General features: G+C 43.8%; 1 protein-coding gene across 4 annotated transcripts in view; it reads right to left on the minus strand.

Moving 5' to 3' along the window:
* Nucleotides 1-752: 752 nt before the first annotated feature.
* The window catches only part of Tmcc3 (transmembrane and coiled-coil domain family 3), a 249,855-nt gene continuing 226,669 nt past the window's right edge, over nucleotides 753-23,938 (minus strand). For all 4 annotated transcript variants that reach the window (XM_013021532.1, XM_013021539.1, XM_013021546.1 and 1 more), the window contains 3 exons: nucleotides 11,320-12,236; nucleotides 7,803-7,938; nucleotides 753-3,625 (listed from right to left, as the gene is read on the minus strand). In XM_013021532.1, coding sequence (XP_012876986.1) covers nucleotides 3,323-3,625; nucleotides 7,803-7,938; nucleotides 11,320-12,236 — 1,356 coding nt within the window. In that variant the 3' untranslated portion in view covers nucleotides 753-3,322. The remainder of the gene's footprint in view (nucleotides 3,626-7,802; nucleotides 7,939-11,319; nucleotides 12,237-23,938) is intronic.

Consider the following 23,938-nt stretch of genomic DNA (forward strand, 5'->3'; position numbering starts at 1 on the left):
TATAAACAAAGAATTGTATTGACTTCAAAAAGTTATGTTAGTTGTTTTGTGTCTTATAGGTTATCACACTTCTGTTAGTAATTTTTTTAAAGTCGATCTACTTTTGCTATAAATAGACCAGTCCTATTCTTTCCTTGTCTTTTTAGACCCAAGCTCTCCTTAGTCATGCAATAACCTTCTAAAATCATCTCTCTCCAAATAAGTCCTGAATCCTAAATAATGCTGTGTCTTTGTGTCTCTCTAAAACATACTCCTCACAATTAAAGACATGTGCAATAACAAATGTTCTATGCTAAAAGCCTGGGAAGACAATCCCGTGTACATTGTCGAACATCATTGATGGAGGGCTTTTAGTGATTATAAGGATTTTTTTTCTTTTTGGAGGGGGTTAGGAGAAGGGAAGTTTTGTTGGGGCTTAATCATACTCAAAATATGAAAGAACCAACTCAAAGCCCACTGATAAGTACTTTTAAGTTTTGGTCTGATCCCAACAAACTATCAAGGTGTTCATGACAATATGTCACTAATAATACTTGATAATGTTTCAGAGTGCCAGGGGTTTACCCATCTGACAACTAGTTCTCATCTTTAGGGGAGCAGATGTTTACTACCAGCAGAAGGTATAAGGATCTGAAAAGTCAACCAAACATCCAATTTCTGGGTATGTCACAGTTGTATCACTATTTTTATTTCTCTCTCTTTTTTTTGGTTGGTTGGGGGGCTTGAACTTTGGGCTTGGGAGCTGTCTCTGCACTCTTCAGCTCAAGGCGAGTGTTCTACCGCTTGAGCCACAGCACCACTTCCTGTATCACTATTTTTTATTGTGTAAAAATCTTCATTTAGTCTTATTCACTGAAGAGAACAAGCAGGTGGAGGTATAGTCTTTAAGAAAATAATTAACTGCAGAGAATAAAAAGTCTTTTATACTCTGATATCATCTGATTAAAAAGTAAAAAAAAAAAAAGCTTCATGAACTTTCCACAAGTCTAAAATAAATATGCCACAGCCAAGCAAGGCAAGGTTACTTGACATTTAATGAGCCAATGGAAACATGGATTGTTTCAGGGAAGTTTCAGGTTGGGAGATTTAGGAGACAGTGTCCAGTTGGTTCTGTTAGTAGCTCCAGCCGAGGGATGGAAGGGATGGAGTGAGCTGCTTCTTCTACTCTTCTGCTCTCTCCCTAGGGAGTAGACATGCCGATCACAGGTCTGAGGTGTCAGACACAGCCTTCCTAAATTACATCATGACATGGTGTATGGTAGTGTGAGAATAGCACTTGTGTCTTTTTGGGTCCTTCCAGAACCTTATGCCTCATTCTCCCCCAAAGTGCCCTCAGAAAGATGCCCAAGAACTAAAGAGAAACCCAGAAGGGTCTACTTAACTTTTGGGTTTAAGTTGCTGGAGTCAGATGCCTACAGGGAAAATGGAGGTTGGCCATTCAACTATAAAAGCAAAAGGAAGCATATCAGTCTTTCTCCCTCCCTGCGCACACCTAGGACACATCTGTCCTGGATTCAGAGGGTCACGGTGAGCACAGCAGCCTGGGGTCTGACAGCACAGGGCACATGGCTATGCAGCACTGTGTCCTTGATTCCAAAAGCCTTTATAACCACAGATTTATGAAACTATGTTTATTGTTCTAAAAATACTTGAGTCTGGAATTAGTTTGGGACAAATGTGATGTTGGGGCAGTTGTGAATTTATTAAAATGACTGCATCATACATTTTAAAAAGAAGAAAAAGGAAGTAAGCTGGAGTTGCCTGAGTCTCATTCATCCATGCTGGATATGTACTAAATTCTCTCAAACCCTGGCAAGCTCTGTCACATTTGTTTTTTTCCAGGAGATTTCCTCCAAGAACAGCTACTTGCAAATATTGCACTTAATTCACATCCAGGAGCTGGGGGATCTTCTGTTGAAAGCATCTCTTCACCTTCAGGAATGGTGGGGTGGCGACAGGATCAGGAGGGGACAATAGTTCCCATCACAATTTTCTCCATCCACCTCAGTGTTAGGTGACTTATAGGAAAGGACCATTTGACAGATACAGAAGGGCCTCCTCACAAGACCAAAGACACAGTTCTCGAATGCTTCCCCTGGGTAGCAGAATATGTGTCCCATTGCTATGGATCTTGCCATAGATCTGAAGAGATAAACAGAAACCTGGACTCTAGCACTGGACTGAACTTATTTTATTCTTGCTGCCCTTCTTCCCCCATATAAGCAGAGCCTCTCCATCTCCATCCAGAAGTGTGTCTCCCACTAGCTGAATCTAATCAAATTACCATACAATCAGAGCAAACGTCATCCTTCCTCATGCCTCCAGTGTCTGACGGCAAGGCACATTAGCTTTCTAAAGTGATTCTGTTGTTCCTCTTTAAGAAAAGTCCTGCACCATAAGCATAGCTTGTTTTCATTTCCTGGGGGAAGCTTTGCAATGTGATCTTCAAGAGCCAAGAGGGAAGGGAATCATATTCTCAGGGGGTCCGGATTATCACAGCTAGGATTTGCCTCAGCACAAATCTCTGGACAGTGCTCCCAGAATCCTGCATAAAGATGCAACAGTACCACAAGTGCTGAGGCAGTGGGAGCCTTTCTGCATGCTGTGAGAGTGGGCTTTTGTTAACCATAAAGGTGAAATCAGGGGAGAGCTTGACTTGTACATCCTAGTGGTTCACCATCTAACATGCAACACAACCTGTGCATAAACAGGCACAGGTTTCCCTGTAGAGGCCACACACAGCTGAGCCTGCTGTACATATCGTGGGGCCTTGGGGTATACATGGACAGGTAAGACGGATCACAAAGTGATTTACTGCACTTCTCCAGGCTTGTGGTCCAGTGTTTCTCCACCTTCCAGAATGGACTCATGTCACATACATCCTTTCCAGTTAAAAGAGGGAAAACACAACCACTGGGGAACATTTACCGTGGTGAAGCTTACTTGTGATAAGAGACTTAAAGGAAGAGAAAGAGGGAGGCACCCTTTCCTGGAAGGGGGAGGGGTGTCACTTATTATGCCAAGTGCTCGATACACAGGAGTTAGTTCATCCTGCTGGGCTCAGCAGGTGGGCAGGAATCTGGTCTGATTAAGGCAGTGAGCAACTTGGAGAGAGCTCCAGACAGATTCACGGTAACTAAGGACAGGGACTGAGTTGGCAGCAGCCACTGAGTTACAGAACTGTAGTTATTTACACCACACAGCTCCAAGCCTTCTTGTCATCTCTAGTCCGTACAACTGTTCATTTAAAAATTTGGTAGTATGCACAGAGTGTTCTTCAAAATAAAAACTTGCCAGAAAGTGAAGGCAGGAACCTGGGGCTTCATCTCGGTATAATTACCCTTTCTATGGCACACAGAATATGGTCCCAGTTTTTACAAAATATTGCCAGAATAGTCACAGCACAGAAGGTGCCAAGAATGTGGAAACGGCTCTTCATCATGGGAGAGACGAACTTGGCCAGGGTGGACACGCACACCAGGATGACGGTCATGAAGGCCAGCACCACGTTGATGCACTTCCCCAGCAGCACCTTGGCATTCACTGAGTCTGTCTGCAGGGTCTGCTGCTCCTGCTGGTGCAGCTCCAGCTTAGAAATTCGCGTCTGGCAGGATTCCAAGGCTTCCTGTGGGCAAGAGGAGAGGAACCATCAAAGGCTGGGGAGAGCAGAGCCGCACTGGCCGCAGGGGAGTGGGCATCCAGATGTGCACAGAGGCCCCCAGCTTTGATCCCCAAACCAACAATCAGGATGACAAAGATGTAAAATGAGAATCCCAAGGCTCCTTCAATCCTCATGCTTTCCAGGGGTGGAACATCATGTGCATACAGCTGTAGCATACCACAGATGAAGAAGTTTGGTTGTTGTTGTTTTTATTGTTTTTAACTCTGCCTCTATTTGTAATAAAGTGACAAATCAGCAAAGAGAGTGGGGTTGGATTCTGTGATGAAGCCATAGCAGCTGCTCCTGTCTTCCATTGTTGTCCTCTCAGTGTGTGTGTGTGTGTGTGTGTGTGTGTGTGTGTGTGTGTTTGTACTAACCAGTGTGGAAGGCACAGTGAGGGGAAGAAGGGAAGGGGAACAGGATCAACAATAGGCCCCACTTTTGCCTGCTCTGTGAATGCCCAGCACAAGCTGCCTTTACAGATCTCTGCATTCCAGGCTCTGATTTCTAAGACATGGATGACTGATGGGCCTCTAGCTCAGCTGTCCCTTCTGAGACCCATTCACACATCCAATGGTAGCTTCACGTGAGCTTCCTGAAGCACCACAGTGTAACACAGCCAAGTATGTATGGAATGCATCTTCCCTCCCCCTTCCCACTGCAGTTCATGTTCCCCCCTTCTCTTTCCTCAGAAAACATGCTAGAAGCTCCCCTGGGCATGTACCTTGTCCACCTGATCACCTTGCCCCACACTGTGACACACAGTATCTATCTCAATTCATCCATTTCCCTCCCAGCCTCCATCTCACTCAGGTCTACCATGACCTTACATGAATTCCCCTCACTCCCTGTCGCTGCCCAATCCAATGTAACCATCTTCCACACAAAAGCCCAAGGGATCTTTGAAAGATGTACATTTGACTCCTCTCCATTCAACCTTCAAATCTTTCCTATTGTCCTTTGAGGCCTTGCCCGGTTCAGGTTTATCCACCCTCTCCTTACTCTCCTAATGTAACCCATTGTCCCTTCACAGTGAACGGGCCAAACTGTCTTTGGCCAATTTCTGAAGCAGCATGTACTCACCTCTGAGCCTGAAATGTGCTCTTCTCCCTCTCCCCCTCCTCTCTTCATACTTCAGGTCCTATCTCAATTGTCCCATCCTGAAGGAAGACTTCTTTGACCCAACTCCTCTCCATCTGACTTCCCCAAGCAAGAGCTAGACAGGGACTAACCTGCCGTATCTTCCTGTCCTCTCTAGCAGGTGCCACATGCTATAGCTGAAGATTAAAGAGACTGAGTGCCTGTAGTAGGAAGTGAGATTTGAGAGAGAAAAGCCTGAGGTTTGTAGAGAAAAGGACTAAGCAGAGGCAGGATGGAGTGCCCTACTAGGTCACCAGCCTGCTGTCTAAACCGTTTGCCAATATGTTTGGGCAGTTACACACAGTTATCTTTTCAGGTTTTAAGCACGCACCGTGGCTTGAACATTGATTTGCTTTTCTGTTGAATACACTCCATGGGCCAGAGACCAAGGTTCTCTGTTACTATAGTAACTTTCATTACACTCGGCTTCTAACCAAAAGGATAAAACTTCTTTAGATCTTCCCATTCTAAGCGGGGCTGGCTGGCTGTAGTCACAGACCTGTGCCAAGCCTGGCATCCCTGTTTCAGACATTGATGGCCTAGAAAAAGTGATAGAGCCAGACAAAAGATCAACCTTTTAGACACAATTCATCTTGGGCTAGACACAAAGGGGCTTTTAGAATTCTTTCAACACTGTTACTAGTTGTTATTAAAAGAATCTAAGAAAATTAGGCAGTAATGGGCAAGGAAATCTGCTCATGGTACCAAGAGATAAGTCCTACAGTTCTTAGCACTTCCTTGGTCCAGTATTGAACTTACTGGGAAGGAATTGTCTTTAAATACTACAAATTAGGTTTTTTAAAAAAAATCTCAGTTGCCTGAAATACTGACAAAAGCTTTAATATCCCTGGGGGCAACTGCCACCATCCCAGCCTGGGGTTGGTGGCTCGTGCCCATAATCCTAGCTACTCAGGAGGGCTGAGATCTGATGATTGTGGTTCAAAGCTAGCCAGGGAAGAAAAGTTCGTGGGATCCTTATCAGCAATTAACCAGCAAAAAGCCTTAAGTGGGGGTATGACTCAAGTGGCAGAGCATCAGCCTTGAGCAAAAAATTAAAACATGAGCACAAGGCCCTGAGTTCAGTACTGGCACACATACACACATACTCCTTCCTGTCCAAACACAGAGTCCATTCCTGTCATAGAAAATAAAAAAGCCTGAGAGAAATGTGGCTACTTGACAATACAATGACTGGCATGCATTGGCTGGCTGTTTATGTTATGTGTCCAGCAAAGACTTGACATGTAGTATCCCATTTGACCTTCTTGACCTTCAAAGTAGAGCAAACTAAGTTTCAGCTTTATAGCTGAGGAAACTCAGGCACAGAGCACTAGCTTGCAGGGGGCAAACAGAGGGCCAGCGTGTGACAAGAAAGACTACTATAGTTACTTAAACAGAGTTCACTTTGCAATGCTGACCTAAAAGTGAGATTAGAAAAATGTGGAAATGAACTCTGTGTGTCCAAATTCCCTTTTTGAAGTCCCTTCCTTTATCTGACCTCTTCACCTCTCAAATATGTTTCTTAAAAAAGAGAAGAGCAGTGTTAACACAAACCATCCCCTATGAGAAAATGATATATCAGACGCCAGCGACATTCCAGAGCTGCTGGAGAAGAGAATGGTTGCATAAAGGCCTGTGCTTCATGTGGTTCAAGTTTCTCAAGGCAGCTGTTGCTGGGTGATGTTGTCTCCTAACCCCAAGTGGGGCAAGAAATCACCCTCTCTCCCCTGTGTCCTCTGTGCCACACTTTCTGGGGGCAATGCTTCCCCACACAGCACAGAACACTGACCAATTTGCAGGCAAAAGTGCAGAGTTCAACCTTCTCCCTAGTGCAGCAGGGCTCTGGCTGTCAAAGGCTCTAGTGGTGCTGCAGAAAATAACCACTAACTACAGAGAAAGCCTGAGCATTGCTCAAGCAGTACATTTTTATAAATGTACTGCCCAGAAGTCTGCACCACTAGTGCAGTGTGTGAGTATACTGGTTTCACTTTAGGACATTCTGGAACTGCCCTTTATTGATAAGAGTCAAGTGACCCCTCTCCCTTCCAACCATAACAGCCACTCCACTTTCTCTAGGACACAAATCCACTAGCTATTCAAGGACCATTGTCAAGACCTTGTTCAGACCACCTCTCTGTGCCTCAGTCTCCACATCTGAGAAGAATGGTTAGTAAGAGGCATAGCCTAAAAAGGTAGTTGAGGAGTAAGGAAGGAAGAAAAATGGAGACACGAAAAGTACTTTGTTAGTGTCTGGGATATCGCATGCACTGGAATGCCTGAAGCCCTTCCCAACTCTGAAGTTACTGCCTCCTAGAAAGACACATTCAAGGCTTGCTCAGGAACACACGCAGCTGGCAAATGGTATACACACAGCTGGAATTGCAACCAAGTCAACCCACTGAGTTGATACCCATTCCTATCCCAGACTGCTGGCTACTGCAGGCCTGGATTTCTGTAGCTTATAGTGTTTCTACCACGGAATGTGATCTTACCTGGGAAGAAAGCATCTAGAATTGTCTAGAAGTTAGGTATACTAGGCTTAGGGTCAAAAATCAACACTTGTAAACTGATTTAGGCAGAGAAGAGTCTAGAGGGTGGCTTCTCCTTAGACTCAGTAAGAGTTAATAGGGTGCTGGGAATGTGGCTTAGTGGGAGAGTGCTTGCCTAGCAAGCATGAAGTCCTGGGTTTGAGTCCTCAGTACCACATAAACAGAAAAAGCCGGAAGTGGTGCTATGGCTCAAGTGGTAGAGTTCTAGCTCTGGGCAAAAGACGCTCAGGGACAGTGCCCAGGCTCTGAGTTCAAGCTCCAGGACTGGCCAAAAAAAAAAAAAAAGAGTTTATGGGGCCAGCAGGGGGAGAGGAAATGTTCATGTTGCATGGAAAACACTGAGCCTACCAACAGAAATCCCTGAGGCCCTGGGAGATGCACCCAGTTCATCTTTTGGATGAGTTAAAGCCCCCAAATACCCCCCACATGAAGGGTAATGAGAAGAGAGGCACCTGGATGTCCCGCGAGCGCTCATAGGCCTGGTAGGCCACCTTCTCCTCGGCGCTGGCCAGCTCTTGCTTCAGGTTGGCCGTCTCGTGCTGGTGGAGGTCGGTCAGGTCATGCAGCTGGTCTTCTAGTCGCTCATACCTTGAGAGACACCGGAGCCCACTGTGAGTCTGACATTTTAGCCTCCCAACAGTGCTTTTTAGAATGATGTCTTTATGGCTTACTGCCACTGGCACTGTGTAGCAGACCTCCCCACCCGCTCTGTCCTCTCCCCCTAGAAAAATCCAAGCGTCGCTGCAAGGAGCACACCAGCTCTGGAAAGGCGTGGTTTTTGGGGTCTTAACTCTCCTTATCTCTGCAGTTTCACACAAAGCAAAGCAGGCTTTCTACCTCTGCCTGATCATTGGAGGGGTGGGCACTACCCTGCTCAGGGCCAGAACCTACCATAGCCAAGGGGACTTCTGCTTTTGCCCACAGTGCCTGGGGTTCAAGGCAGAAGCCGGGGGTGGGGGGAACACCCACATTTCCATCAGCCTTGTTCTGCAGCCAGTTCTCCCATGTACACCCCCCTCCCCATGTGAAACGCTCAGAACTTAAGCTGCTAATAACAATTAAGCTTGTTATACATTATAGAGAGCTTATCAGGTGGCATTTCCCAAAGTCCAAATCTAAAGCAAGAGAAAGACAAAGATTTCTAATCTCATGCTCTGCTCCCCTCAGAGAAGACGATTTGGCTTTTGTTTCAAACCTTGTAATGTCTATTTTAAACAGAATGCTTGAGCCTGGCATGTCTCTGATTGATGCTGGTCATCCGGTGAAATTGTTTTTGCCAGTCTTGGGGCTTAGGACCTGAGCACAGTCCCTGAGCTGCTTTTACTCAAGGCTAGCAGTCTACCACTTGAGCCACAGTGCCACTTCTGGCTTTTTCTGTTTATGTGTTACTGAGGAATAGAACCCAGGGTTTATGCATGCTAGGCAAGCACTCTACTACTAAGCCATATTCTTGACCTGGAAAAGGCAAAAAAAAAAGCTTAGTTCTGACTCTAGGACTATTTGCAAGCATCCTTCAGGGGGCTGGATGGTACAGTGCCTTCAAAAACACCTCCTCTAGAGCTCGTAAGTAACAGACAAGTGGTGATATCAAAGGGAACACAAACAAAATGAGTCCTAAACTAACATGAATCAGAATAATGGATAAAATATGCATCTATAAACATGTAACTCTGAGTAAAATGTGGATCCAAAAACTACTGTATCTCAAACTCGGGTGCAATGAAGGTCAGAGACCTTCATTGGAAAACTATGATTCCAAACACAGGTCCTAGGTGATGAACTGCCGAAGTCCAGGATGCAGAAGGAAGGTTTAAAACATGGTTTCAGGGTACCAGATGTGGCTCAGTGGTATAGCATGTGCTTGGTGTAAATGAGGCCTTGGCTCAATCCCTAACCACACACACACACACACACACACACACACACACACACACACACGAGTTTCATAAACTACAGGTTAAAAATATATAATCACTTCAAAATGACAATGTAAAGTCATCTATCTATTATAAAACAAGCTATATCTAACATTTAAATGCGGTAGTATTAACAGACATTTACAATGTTATCTACACATTTTAGAAGTGAGCATATTCATTTTCCCTAGGAAACTTTGATCTTTTAGTAGGGAACTGACAGAAAATCTTCTCCTAATTGGTCATTCGTACCTTTTAATTACTAAGCTATAAGCATCATAAAAGCTTAAAAACAGCAACTTTAAAAGTTTTTCTGATATAGCCCATAAAATTTCCATTTTTATTTTAATCTTTTGTGGTGTGTGTGTGTGTTGGTCCTAAAGCTTGAACTCATGGCCTAGGAGCTTATTCCTGAGCTTTTGTATGTAAGGTATAAGGCTAGCACTCTACCACATGGGCTCCACTTCTGGCTTTTTGGTGTTTAACTGGAGATAAGAGCCTCACAATTTTACTGCCCAGGCTGGCTTTGAACTGCAATCCGCTGATTTCAGCTTCCTGAGTCACTAGGATTATAGGTGTGAGCCCATGGCTGCTGCTGCTCGTGCTGCTTCTTCTCTCTTCCTCCTCCCCTACTCTTCCTCCTCCCCCCCTCCTCCTTCTCCTCCTCCTTCTTTTTGGTTTTGTTTTTTTAAAAAACAAGTTCTTGGGGGCTGGGAAGGTGGCTCAGTGGTACAGTGCTTGCCTCGCATGCATGAGGCCTTGGGTTTGATTCCACAGCACCACATAAACAGAAAAAGCTGGAAGTGGTGCTGTGACTCAAGTGGTAGAGTGCTAACCTTATGCTGAAGAGCTGAAGGACAGTGCCCAGGCCCTGAGTTCAAGCCCCACGTCTGACAAAAAACAAAACAAAACAAACAAAAAACCCCAATCAGGTTCTTGATATGTAGTGTAGGCTGGCTGGCCTCAAATTTGTCTCTGCTTTCCAAGTTCTAGGACTAGGGTATGTACTACCATGCTCAGCTACGTTAATCTTAAAATCACTTTTGAGCTGAGTTCTGGTGGGCTCATGCCTATAACCCCAGCTACTTGGGAGACTAAGATTGGGAAGATTATGATTTGAGACCAGCTTTGGCAGAAATGTTTATGATACCCCTTTCTTAACTAATAGGCACCATTGCACACACTTATCATACTAGCTTTATGAGAAGCTAAGATCAAGAGGATCATGTCCCAGTCAGCCAGGGAAGAAAAGATTACAAGACTTAATCTCAATGGAAGAAGCTAGGCATGGTGTATACACCTGTCACCTTAGCTATGATGAGAAATTTAAAATAGGTGAATTGTGGTCTAGGCACAAACATGGCCAAGAAATGAGACCCTATCTCAAAAATAACGAGTGCAAAAAAGAGCTGGCGGCAGGCTCAGACAAAGGGTACCTGCCTAGCAAGCACTAGACCCTGAGTTCAAACGCTGGTACCATTAGAAAAAGAATCACTTTTCAAGGCATTTCATTTGGGGTGAAAAGTTTAATGAGCAAAATAAAGTACTATATATATATATATATATATATACACACACACACACACACATATATCTATATATATATATGTTTATTTATTTATTTATAAAGACTTCAAACTGACTTGTACTTCATACTTAATAAAACCTGCCTTGCTATACAGTGAATTAGCTTTTTACCGGACTGTTATTATGGAGGGGAATGCAATACAGGGCTCTGATTAGTACAGGGAGACTACTACAGAAGTCTACTGAGTCAGTATGTGGGAATGTACACACGTCACAGCCCATAGAGTGATAAAGGAAGAGATTCACAGGCCTAATGTCTTTCTCGGAATGTCAGCTGTAAGCCACATGTTATGAAACTTGGAATTACGAAGGATGGAAAGAACTATGGTTCCCTAAATACCTTTTGATCCACATCGAAATTCATGAAAAAGACAATTCGCTTATACGTTTCAGGCAATCTCTCTATCTCTCTGCAATTGGTAACTCATGCTTCTGAAAGAATTCCAACTCAATAGTCAGAACATACCTGTATCTCTCCTCTTGCAGGGTCTGAGAGATGAAGCCATATTCTCTCTTAAACTGCACCTTCAGTGCCTCAATGTCCTCTGCCAGCTGGGCCTGGGTGTCCTTGATTTCCCTCAGTTCCTCCAGGATCATGGCAAGCTTCCCCTGGCTGTCCAGTGTGTTGGCCCCGCCAGCCCCAAAGGACTGGTTGCCATTACTATCCGCTGAGCCTGACGTGCCGCTCGAACACTCATCATCGCTGCCATACTTGGGTTTGTTCACAATGGTGGCACTGCCCCCATAGGCCCTGGCACTTGCTTCAGGCCTAAACTCTTCTAAGGAATTTTTTAAGTGAGCAATGTTGTCAGCACTACCAAATTTATTCCGAATCAAATTGGCAAACTCCCTGGATTTATTGAAGACAAATACAGGGGGAGTGAGGGACACCCCTGGCATGCCCAATTTACTACTCTCCAGGCAGTGGGGGGCAGTTCGAGATTTCACATGGGCATCTTTCAGAGAGTGATGGATGTCCTTCAGGTGGTCTTTGGAGATGTCCTTTGTGCTTCTGGAGGCTCCATTCTGCTCAATCTCCCTGAGCTTTCTGTGGTACTGCTCTAACTTCTTCTGCAGCTGGGCAATGGAATGGGCTGATTTCTGGTTCTTCTTCTCAAAAACCTGTTTGATGCGCCCAGCCTGCTGCTTGTCTGCACTGTTGACCAGCTTCAGATACTCGGCAACATTCCCATCGCGGGAGGTTTGCTCAATTTTGATTTGTTCTGTTACCTTCAAGATTTTTTGTTTCAGGCTGTCTGCATTGAGTTTGACCTTGTGGAAATCCAGGATGCCATCTGGTACGTCGAAGTTGAGATTAGTGTCTGAGCCGCCTCGGCGTATGTTCAGGGGTAGGCTGAGGGTATTCATGTCATGTCGTTCTACCTAGAAGACACCAGAGAGAAGCCTTTTAATATGAAGGGTTTATATGAGATGGTTACTATGACAGGATCTGTTGCATATGGCATGCACACATTAAGTTCCAGATTTTCCATGGCATGCTCTACTGGATAAATACACGCTGCTATCTTTGCAGGGTGAAGATTGACCAGTCCTGCTCCTTCTAACTAGAATGAGAACCAGAGCACCAGTGCATCTGATTTACCATCTGATGTGATTGTGAACATGAACTGCAGAGTAGAAACTGCAGAACAGAATAAGGTCCCCAGTTCAACTTTGCCAAAGTGCCTTGGGACCTGGGCTGCTAGCCATGGCTCCTCTGTGAACGTAACCATTATGGGACAAGTATCCAACCCTGAATCCACTCATTTCCTAGCAGAAGGGAAAAAAAAAGAAAGAAAGAAAAAAGCAAGCGAAATTGTAGCAGGTACATCCATCAACAAGAGAAAATTATTTTCTTAATGGAATCATTAAACACATGTGACAGAACAGTATGGTGCAGGATGAACTTTAATAATTGAATAATACAACAGAATCTAGATAGGGAAACAAATAACTACACCACAGCCATAGAGGCTTTTTTTTTTTTTTTTAAAGAAAATAATGCCAAGACTGCATGGAATAGCTTTCCTCGGCACTAGGCATTTTGGTCAAGTTGTAAGCAATAAGGGGAAGACAAAGCCAGACTTCATCCAGGCTCTGTGGAGGTTGTCTTCTTGGATCCTCACCACATACACATAGTGACTGAAAGAGCCAGGATTGAATTCAAGTCACTCTAATGCTAATCTTCCTCCCGTAATGGAACACTATACCATGACTGTCCTTTGAAGAATGGGTCTCTGCAAAGAGGGACAAAGAATGCACTAAAACTAGAAAACACTGACTTGGGGCAAATAAAGTAATTGATGATAACCACACAATCACTGAGACTGATTTGATTTTATTGGAGATATCAGATCTGGCCATGCGATTCTACTTTGTAAAGACTGTTTTTCTCTCTCTATTGTCTCCCATATGAAAATCACACAACCTGGCTCCTTATCCTAAGTAAGCCAAACAACCAATAGGCTCAGGATTTGATTCTTCTATGTATTTACTCCTAAGTATGATATTCACAATATCATGCTACCTATCCACTTCTTACTAAAATCTCCCCTTTCCTGAAACCCATTCAGAACCCATTTTTCCAAGCAGCCTTTTCTGGTCTTCAAAGAAGCAGCTTCTTCCCTCTGTGAGCCTATCCTGTGGCACCACACACACCTCTGTGTATCACTCATCTCTGTGCTTTAACCACCTGTAGTCTGCAGGTGAAAGGATAAAAAATGTCACAGCTGTACCTAGCCAAGTGCCAGCACTTTCCTTACTCACCAGGAGCTGTCAATAGATGGTTGGTGAACTCAAATGATAATCATTCTTTATTCTGAGGAGTCTACACTAAAGCCATTTAATATGAGTGTTACTACAATAAAATAACCTCAGAAATTCTCAGAAGTTCTCTGACCATGCAGTCCTGACTAATCCCAGGTAGAACTTTTTTTTCCCAACACCTAGGTAATAAGTTCTACATCATTTCAGATTCAACTGAACAGAGGTCTTTTCCATCAGTATGAAACAAGACACCCAAACACACGTTAGAATCTTTGAACTTCATTACACTCAGAACTTTAGAAGAACTTAAAAAGTAAACTCAGAAAGGAGCAAATAAGCATCCAACCCAATGACTTTACAAATAGACACACTGCAACACCTTCATCAAGATGATATTTGCCCCCGCCTGCAGGGAACCACGATCCTGACTTCAAGTTGTATGCATGCACATGCACTCGCCCACACAAACACACTCGTCATTTCTCACTCAACACTGTGAGTTCTATAAACACGTTTGTGCTTCTTGAAACTCATGGATAAGATCTGATTATATTAGGAAAAAATTGCCTGACATTCTTGGAGAATTCCTCTACCTTTTGTGAAGCAAGATGTATTTTGTACTTTACCCGATCAAATGCAGCACTAAAGTCACTACCTGTTCTTCATTCTTTAATTCTGTGCCACACCAGTTAGCCACTTGGGCTGTTTAAATGCAACAAGCCTGGTTTTTTATACAGACTGTAGGTCCAGGACAGCCCTGTACGCAGAGGCAGATGACTTCTGCCTTAAAGTTATAACAATGCTTGGCATGTCTTCAGACATCCAGGTTAGGGGAACAAACAGCCTTTTAAGTCCCAATCAATCACTCTTACTGCTCATCAGTAAGTCTCAGTTGCACATGTTTGATGAGGTCATAAAAATTGGAACTATCTGGGGGCTGCATCTTTTGACCTCTTATAATCTGACCACTGCACAGGTAATCAAGAGCCAGTGATAAATACCACTTGGTACCCACAGATTCCCTAAGCAAGGACTGAGATTGCATATATGTGCTAGGAAGTGAGCAGGGTGTCCTCCATGCTTCATGCTTCATTTAACTTGGACTTGCCCTGATCCTGACCTATATAATACAGATGGCACAAGGCATGATTTCTGGGTCAGGACATGGGGTGGGGGGCAAAGGTTCACTGATCACCTATAGTCTACATGCATGTGGATTGGGACATCTGGGAACTGACATTGACTGCTACATGTCTTTCAGAAAACATAGTCACGTGTGAGGGCCCCCATACATAGAATAAAGAGACAAGACTGGAACAATTCAGGAGTAATAAAGCAGAACTCTGGAAACAGCCTGCTTGGGCTTCCATCTTGCATTATTACCCTTGTAAAGCTGTGTGATCTTTGTAGAAGTGATTTAACCTTCCTATGCCTCAGTTTCCTCTTCTGAAAACAGACCTAGAGATGCTTCCGAGAGTCACCATAAGGAATGAGATAATACAGTGGAAGTGAGTAAGGACTTCCTGGTACAGAGAAACCTTCAGCAAATGTTTACCATTATCCTCCCAGTTTCATTTAAAAATGTATTTGAATTAAAAGCTAAAAGTAAAATAAGCTCAGAAGCATTAACAATGGTTATTTTTGTGCCACGGGGTTATACGGGGTCATTCTTTTAGTCATGCCATTGTATTTTCTGCTTTTTAAAAATAAAGAAAACGAATTACTGTTCTGGCAGGAGAGATGATGTGGGTTTATTTGTTTTGTTTTTTTCACAATGATGGCTAGGCTCTTTCAGTCCTCCCAGAATGACCCAGCTGTTATTACTTAGATGAAAGGCAGACCACCAGTACATTAGCAAAATGCCTTTCCTTGTGTTTCCTTCCAACAGCACAGACGCTGCCACTGTCACCTCACTATTCTGGAATAGAAGCTGAGGCAAAGCTTAAGTTCAGATGGACGTCAGTAATGGGCCTTACATCAGCTCTGCAGTGAACGTTGCCTGCTGCACAACCTCCCAACATCCCTTCCACCTGGATGTTGGCACCACTTAGGCGACACCAGCACCACCAAGAGCACATTGCTCAGGCTTCCTGTCACCCTCCATAGTCACTTCAAAACCCCGGCTAAAAAAACCCAAGACAGCCAGACATCTTAAGCCACCAAGTTACAGATCTGGAGAAGAGGAGGCTCCTGTGCTATGGTGTGGTTTCCTCCCCCCACCCCCTTGCCCCCAAGCAGTGGTTCGTGTGCTGAAGGAGCCTTGGTCCACTGTGCTTGTGGTGAAGTGGAAGAGCCTTTCAGAGGTGGGGCCTAGCAGAGGGTAATTAGGCCACTGGGGTTCTTGCCTCACAGATGGATTAATGGTATTTTCACAGAAGTAGGCAAGTTCCCTGACAGTAGGCTGCTTTAAAGCAAGGTCACCTTACACTCCAGGCCCCTTCTGCATATGGTAGGTCCCTTTCTGATTCTCTACTATGTTGTAACACAGCAGGGGATGGGGGGAGATGAAAGGAGAAGGGGGTCTCCATAAGACCTAAGGATCTTGCTACCTGGACTTCCAGCCCCCAGAATTGTGAGCCCAACAGGCCTCTTTATAAGACACTTGCCCTCAGCAATTTATTAGAGTAACAGAAAATGAACTAAGATGCCTGGGAGGATATACACTAGGAAGGATATACTTTAAGGCAGGCGCCCTCTGAGGTTCTGGGGACATGAAGCAGCAGGAACTGCTGTGAGCCCTAAAGATTGGAATGATGCCTGCTTAGTTCGCAAGGCTGGTGCAATAACCGCCTACAAAAAGGTAAGTATGCTCAAATGTGAGGAAAGGGGTGGATCCATCAGACAGGTTCCATTTCCAAGACAAGAGTTGTTCTTTCTTCAGGTCTAGTTAAGGCTGTTCCTACAGTCAGAATGTGGTAGGCCTTTTCGCTGCAGTAACAATGTCCAAATCCCAGTTCCCAGTGGTGTGTGCGTGTGTGTGTGCGTGCGTGTGTGTGTGTGTGTGTGAACTCGGGGCTTTGGCATGGTCCCTTAGCTTTTTGCTTAAGGCTGGTACTCTTCCACAGGGCCTGGGTGCTCTCCCTGAGCCTCTTTATGATCAAGACTAGCATTCTACCACTTGAGCCACAGTGCCACTTTTGGCTTTTTCTGAGTGGTTTATTGAAGGTTAGAGTCTCATGATCTTTTCTTTATGAGCTGGCTTTGAACTGTGATCCTCAGATCTCAGCCTCCTGAGTAGCTAGGATTACAGACATGAGCCACTAACACCCAGCTTCCCAGGGGCGTTCTTACAAAATGGCTTATTTTTTGCTTAGGCCAACAAATGTGCAACTTGTCAGCTGGTAGACCAGGCTGCGATGGAGCCTCTATTGTCTGGAATGCTGGTGGTGTTTTGTCCATAGTCTCCAAAGACTTCTCCCAGAAGAGACACTTGTGACTTGCTTCACATTATCATACTCAGAGAAAGGGACAAGTATCATACATCAAGCCCAGAAGGGGAAAAATAAATGTCACACGAATGACACATGCAATAGTTTAACTGTGAAATACTCCCTATAGTAGGCTCTAGTACTCTAGAAAATGAAATATAAGGAAGGTAAGCAAATGGCTTAGAAGCACATAGTTATCAAATAGCAGAGGAAGGATGGAAATTGAAGCCAGGTGTCTCTACAGCCTGCCTCCCTAACAAACACTTTTATGGTAAGTCAGGCAAGGATTTTTATATGCATTCATAGATCCTTCACTGCCCTCTTTTATGAGTACATCGAAGTTTGGGAAGAATATATGTTTCTTGACGCCCATGGATAATACTCAGTTTTGCTGGAGCTCAACTCAGGTTTAGGAAACATGCAAGAGTGGCCATGTGAAAATGTGTTCTGCCATGCCCCTATCAGGCCTGCCAGCTCTCTGTGGACACCAGGGGCTTGATTTAGCTTTGAAAGTTTGAGGCAGTGACCACCACGTGTTGCTTAATCAAAACACTTGGTTGATTGTGTGCCTATATAAGACCTGCAAATCCTTAGCTCAGGGCTCTCCTCCTGGGCTCCGCTGTGTCGGAGTGTAGGACAATGCCCGAGCTGCAGCCCGATTAAATAAAACAGCTGTAGAGTCCAACTCTTGGTGGTCTTCTTGCAGGGGTCCTGCGACCTTGGCATTATAGCTTCTGTCAGAAAACTCTCCCTATTCTCAGCTCCCATGTGCCTTCCACTCAGGCTTGATCCATATGCTGAAATATCAATAGTGATTATGGTCAAATAATTTTCTAAGGACTAAAGGCTTATTGCTTTTACTGGAACAATCACCAGGGGGAGAATGAGAAGGTAAAATAAGATAAAGGACCATGGGAAAAGTGAGCTGTGTCAAGGGGCCGATAAGAGAGGGCCTGATATCTGGGAAAAGACCCAGAGGCTGCCTGGCTATGCCTGGGGGACAGGAAAGCTCCCTTCCCTGTGTTGAGCTCATGGAAAGACCCATGCTACAATGTTTTACCAGGAGACCAGGAGCTTTCCATCACTTTCTATAGTAACACCTAAGGATACAAAGTAACCTTGTCTCTGTCTTGTGCCTGCTTGAAAGACATTTGCAGAATGTTCTCAGCTGGAACCCATAACTACTTCACCAAAGCTAGCAGCCATCCAACACTTTGGTTTTCTTGCTAATGGGAACAATTGGTTCTGAAGAAAACTAACTCTGGATGTTTAATAACCCCTCTTCATCTGTTCATAAAACGCATCAATGTATTCACATGGCTCCTGCTCAGAACATTCAACATGTTGAAATACACTGCACTCTCCAGAAGAAAAAAGCCAGATCTTCCCCACTGCCCACAGAAAGGAACCACCCAAAGGCTCTTCACATGGCATCCAAAAGGACGCTTTATTAGGAGAATGTTGGTCCAATGTTTGTTCTAATTTGTTTGGACAAGGAGGATTTCCTCTGATAGTTGCAGTCTCACAAGAGCACATCATGAACTTTAAACAAGTGCACCATGCCCAGCAGGGAACTGAGCCAACAGCATGACCATAAAGGTTTCATTCCCAGCACCCACTTCCTTTCTTATGTCACTCACAATGGACAGGCTGGAGCCTCGAAAGCTGTACTTCTCCCTACAGGTAAAGGAAACTGGCTTCTCTAGCTTCCAGGATTAGTTGGAATTGATTATTTGGTTTATTTGGAGGATGTGTATATGGCAGCAATCCTTCCTGGACAGACTTTGCAGGTTGAATGTGAAGGAAAGGAGGCGGTGTTCCAGGGCCTCAAGAATATATTCTCCAAGCATCCTCAAGCAATTAAAACACTTGATACTTTAATTAGAAATAATTATCTCCTCATTACGTCTCTATCAGGTGGCACTGGCAATCTACTTTGAGTTACACACCCAGGAAAATACGTATTTTTTTCTTCAGAATCACTTATAACTCACATTTTCAACTAATACAAACTAATCCCTAATGAAATTAGTCTATCCTGGTAAAGATACTACATACTAAATACTGCATACTAAGAATGAAAGAGGGAAGAAGGCCATAAAAGGTCATGTTTTGAAGGTCAGCAGGGAAAGGCTAAGGTAATGAAAATCTTTCCATTTCACACTGAGCACCCAACTTTGGGGTGGAGAACAGCCACAATACCCCCAAATCAGTGGAGATGTGGGTGACACCCACAGAAGCTCTTCTAGGAAGTCGAAGACACACATGCTTCAACAACAGGCAAGCCTGGAAGCATGAAGTGCTCACATCCCCAGGGTGAGGTCCTCAGAATAAGGCTGCCGCTCAGTCTTGTAGGGAGAAGGGGGATGCGAGGTACTGGAGGTGGAACCCAGGGCCATGTGTGTGCCAGGCAAAGGCTCTGCTGCTGAGCTACATCCCCAGTCCTGGATGCTGAGTTGTAAAGAAGCAACAACAGAAGACTTACTTTTTCAACCAAAGTGTCCTTTGAGGCTTTAAGTTCCCAACTCAATGGCAAGGAAGGAAGAAGTGAGTTGAATGAGCATCCCAGGGCTCTGAATTAAGGTCTTCAGAGAGTTCTAGACCTTTCTTCCCATGCTTCTCCTTCCCATTGGTTTTAGGCTAGGAAAGGGGAGCAGGAATACCACATTCTACTTCCACCAAGAGCCTCTCAGGAACTGAGGGCAGGGAAAGCATCTTTGAAAGGCAAGGGAAGTCTCCAAGGCCTTTAGCTAGTGACCAGAAAAAAAAAAAAGGCCATCCCTGGAGGGAGAAGGTCCTCCTCCTGCTGTCTCCTTTCTACCACCTCCCTTACCCTTCCTCCAAACACAGATGCTAGGAGCTCTTGGGAGGGTTCTGTGCTTACCTGAGTTTCCACAGAAACCAGCAACTGTCCTGAAGAATCCTTCAGCGCTTCTACTCTGAGCTCTCTGTGGTTGTCCAGCCCGCTCTTAGCCACCCTCAATAGCCGACCCATCTATCATATGTGGAGCATACCTACACATAACCATGAGGGCAAGGCTGTAGCAGGATGTACATTCCTATTTGATCCTCATATCTTCATAAGATAGGTATCATCATTATGTCTGCCTACAGATCTGAAAATGGGAGGCACCAAGTAATTGTAGTGATATCCTAAAAAGACATAGAGCCGAGATCTGTATCAGTATCTACCTTTTAGCCTTCATCTTTTGCCAGTGTCCAATGAGCCAGTCAGGCCTGAACACTCCAGTGCTCTCTGGTAGCTCCTGACCCTAGCACAGCCTCCCCTCCCTCCCTACCCTCAAATCCCCAGGCCGCCTTCTCACTTCACCTTTCAAAGCCCAATTTCAACACTGTCTCTTTCCAAGAAGCCTCTCCCATGCTCAGCTCACACCCAGCTGGAATTGATCCCTGCCTTTGGGCTGGATCCCAGATTTGTATTTGTCCCCTCTACAGTACTTATTCTGCTAGGTGTAAGTATTTGCATAACATTTGTTCTTCCAACATTTGGAGAGAAGGATCATTTAATAAGCCACCTGTATCTGTCCCACACTGCTTCCTCAATAGGACCTCAGTGCTGCTGAATGAATCAGTGGTTGACAAACAGCCAGCTGGAGCAGCCAGTTGTCCCTCATGTTTACATTTGTTCAGTCATTTGCAATGAGGTCAAGAAGAATCTGTAGCCAAGGCTATATGAAATAGCTTTCAAGATAGACTGGATTGCAGGTTGTTTATGGCATTTCATTCAGGTGAGAGGTCAAATACTCAGGAAACTGGTATATCTGAGAGCTCTCCCCTGTTCCAAGCAGAATATAGATGATCAATTATAAAATGGTAAACAAGAAGACATACTAGATGTAGAATATACAGGTGATCCCTTCCTTCCTAAGTGACATTTCCCCTGTACACATACATATGTTTCCACTCAATTCATTACTTATAATGGCAGAAGGACATAGTCTTGTATGACAAATACTGGAAAACTAAAAATTCATCCAATCCACCAACAAGATCATCAAATGTTGTGTCAACACAGATGGACCTGGACATCTTAACATTAAGTGAAACAAGCCAGGCATGGAAAGACAGGCACTTGGTTTCATTTATGTGTGGAATTCTTTTAAAAGGTAAACTCACAGAACAAGAGAGCTGAATAGTTGTTACCAGAAGGCCAGGGAGGGGAGGGAGAAGGGAGAGATTGTTTAACAGGCATGATTTCTGTGATAGTCAATTATAGTCAACAATATTATACCCTATAATTCAAAACAGCTAGGAGAGGGGATTTTGGATATAGTTATCACAGAGAAATGCCGTGTTTCAGATGATGAATAACCTAAGTGTTGAGATGATTAGTACACAATATATAAATGTACTACATCACACCATAACCCTGAAACATGAATAACTGTCCATTAAAGATCATCAACTGTAGTTTCTAGACCCTTAGCAAATCACAATATAATAGAATACAAACTCAAAACTTTAGGTGTTCTAGGGCTAGAGAATTTGCCTACCATGAGGGAAGCCCTGAATTCAATCCACAGCACTAAAAAATAGTATCTGTATTTGTCTATGTATGTACGAATCCATCCAGCCACCTATCTATAGAAACAGGCAGCCTTTCACTCTCTTTAGTTGAAGACAATTACTTACTTAAAGAAAAAAGGCCCAAAACAGAATGGCTCAAGAAACAATACAATCTTGGCAAGACAGCTCACATTTATTTTTTTAAGGAAACCATAATTGCTTGGATTTATAAGCATCAAATAATTTTCTAAATGCTTTCTGTACATTTTTATTTGTCATGAACCTGAGATTGGAATTATTATGCCCATTTTATAGTAAGAACTTCAGATGCCTTGTCTGGAGTCATGGAATCAGTGGCAGAACTGGGCTCCAGTCCAGCTTTACCTGGCTCCAAGAATCTCACCATTTCATTGAGAGCATAATGCATGTGCCAAACCATTGGTTAGATATATACATAAATACAGACTGTTTTGCTTGAGACACAGGCAATTAGTAAAGCTGTTTTCAATCTGACAATAATAAGAGAAACTAACTTGAATCCCTAGATACCCTGCATAATGAAAAATGCAGGTTGTTTCTATTTAAACCACTACTAAATGATTTTCAGAGCCAGACTGTACATGAACTCCCTCCTCAGGTAAAGTCCTAGCAGGTTTTACAGTCACTAAGTGTTCTGCTATCAAGATGCAGATAAGAGCAGACTTCCTTCTCCCACACTTATGGTAGATTAGACACCAAAGGTTCGTATTTCAGAAGCAGAAAGGAGTGCTCTAGGAACATATTACTTTATAATCTGGGAGCAATGAAACAACAAAGAAATAAAAGGAACTGCGCATAGCAGTTTTTAAGATAAATACCGTATCATGAAACATCTTTGAATCACAATCTGTATTTGGGTTAGCCCTATTTCCCAAGCAGAGGGCCCAGTTAAAACACCTATAGCCACCAGGCTGCCCACATTTATTAGAATTCCTCAGCCATGTGCCCTAAATAGAGGCCAGATACCAGGTGGCTAAGGTATAGGTATAGGGCCCAGACCTTCTAGGTTCAAATGCTAGCTCTGCCATATTTACTTGTCCTTCCCCTACATCTCAACTGCTTCATCTGAAAAATGAGGGCAGGGGCTGTCCCTCACAGTGTGGGACTTCTGGTGTGAAGTACTTGGAAACTGAACCTTGCAAGAGTATATATGTTGTATCCCCTATCAACACTAACTTACTCCAGGCAGGTAGTATGTTGCCATCATGGCTGAAGCTGGATAAAGGGAGGAGGGTCTCACTCCTCACCATTCTCAAGTTAGTTCACAAAATTTGCCTATGAGTACACTGCAGCAGAAAGGGGGCTAGGGTGGAGAATGAATGACAAATAGGTCTCAACCTCAAACAAAGGGTTCCTGAAGGGGCAAGTTTCAATGAACCCAAAGGATAAAGATAATTTAAAAATTTTTAAGTTGTTATTAAAAAAGGTGATATACAGAGGGGTTACAGTAATATAAGTCAAGTAAAGAGTACATTTCTTTATTTTTCTTTTTTCTTTTTATGTGGGCCATGGGGCTTGAACTCACAGCCTAGGTGTTGTTCCTGAGTTTTTTTGCTCAAGGATAGTGCTCTACCATTTAGAACCACAGTGCTACTTCTAGTTTACTGGTGGTTAATTGGAGGTAAGAGACTCATGGACTTTCCTGCCCTGGCTGGCTTTGAACTGCGACCCTCCAGATCTCAGCCACCTGAGTAGCTAGGATTGCAGGCATGAACCAATAGTGCCTGGCTAAGAGTATTTTTCTTTTTGGACAATGTCACCCCTTTCCTCACTCTCTTCCAGTTTTTCTCTCCCATCAAGTTGTACCCACAATTTGTATAGTAAATTTTCAACACAGTGTCTAGAGAACCACTGTATTTGTTCACCCTTTGTCCCTCTATTTCTGTGTAAAGATAACTGTTAAAAGGTATCCACACACCCCAAAGCCCACGATAGTACTTTACAGAGACTTATCTAATATTGGAATTCCCCTGATTTTTAAAATGGTTCATCTCAAATGACTAAAATTTTAAATGTCAACATCTGATCCTTTATTGTATTATAAGTGCCATTAGTAAGTATTTTATGTTGCTAGTCTCATAAATCTAAGACTGAATGTATACCCTACAGAAAGGGTATTAAGCTAACCTTTCCCACCTCCAAGTCTTTAAGCCAAACAAGGGAAAGCTATATCAGAAAAGCTTAGCTAATGATTAGAACCTTCTACTTCCTCTAAAAAGCCTTCAGAGCCAACATTCTGGGCGTATTCTTGTTTGGGCAAGGAAACTTTTATGGATAGTTATGTAAGTACGTTTGCATTAAACTCACTTCTATGACCTCATGTAT

Source organism: Dipodomys ordii, unplaced genomic scaffold (genome assembly GCF_000151885.1).
Source record: "Dipodomys ordii isolate 6190 unplaced genomic scaffold, Dord_2.0 Scaffold3, whole genome shotgun sequence".
NCBI lineage: Eukaryota > Metazoa > Chordata > Mammalia > Rodentia > Heteromyidae > Dipodomys > Dipodomys ordii.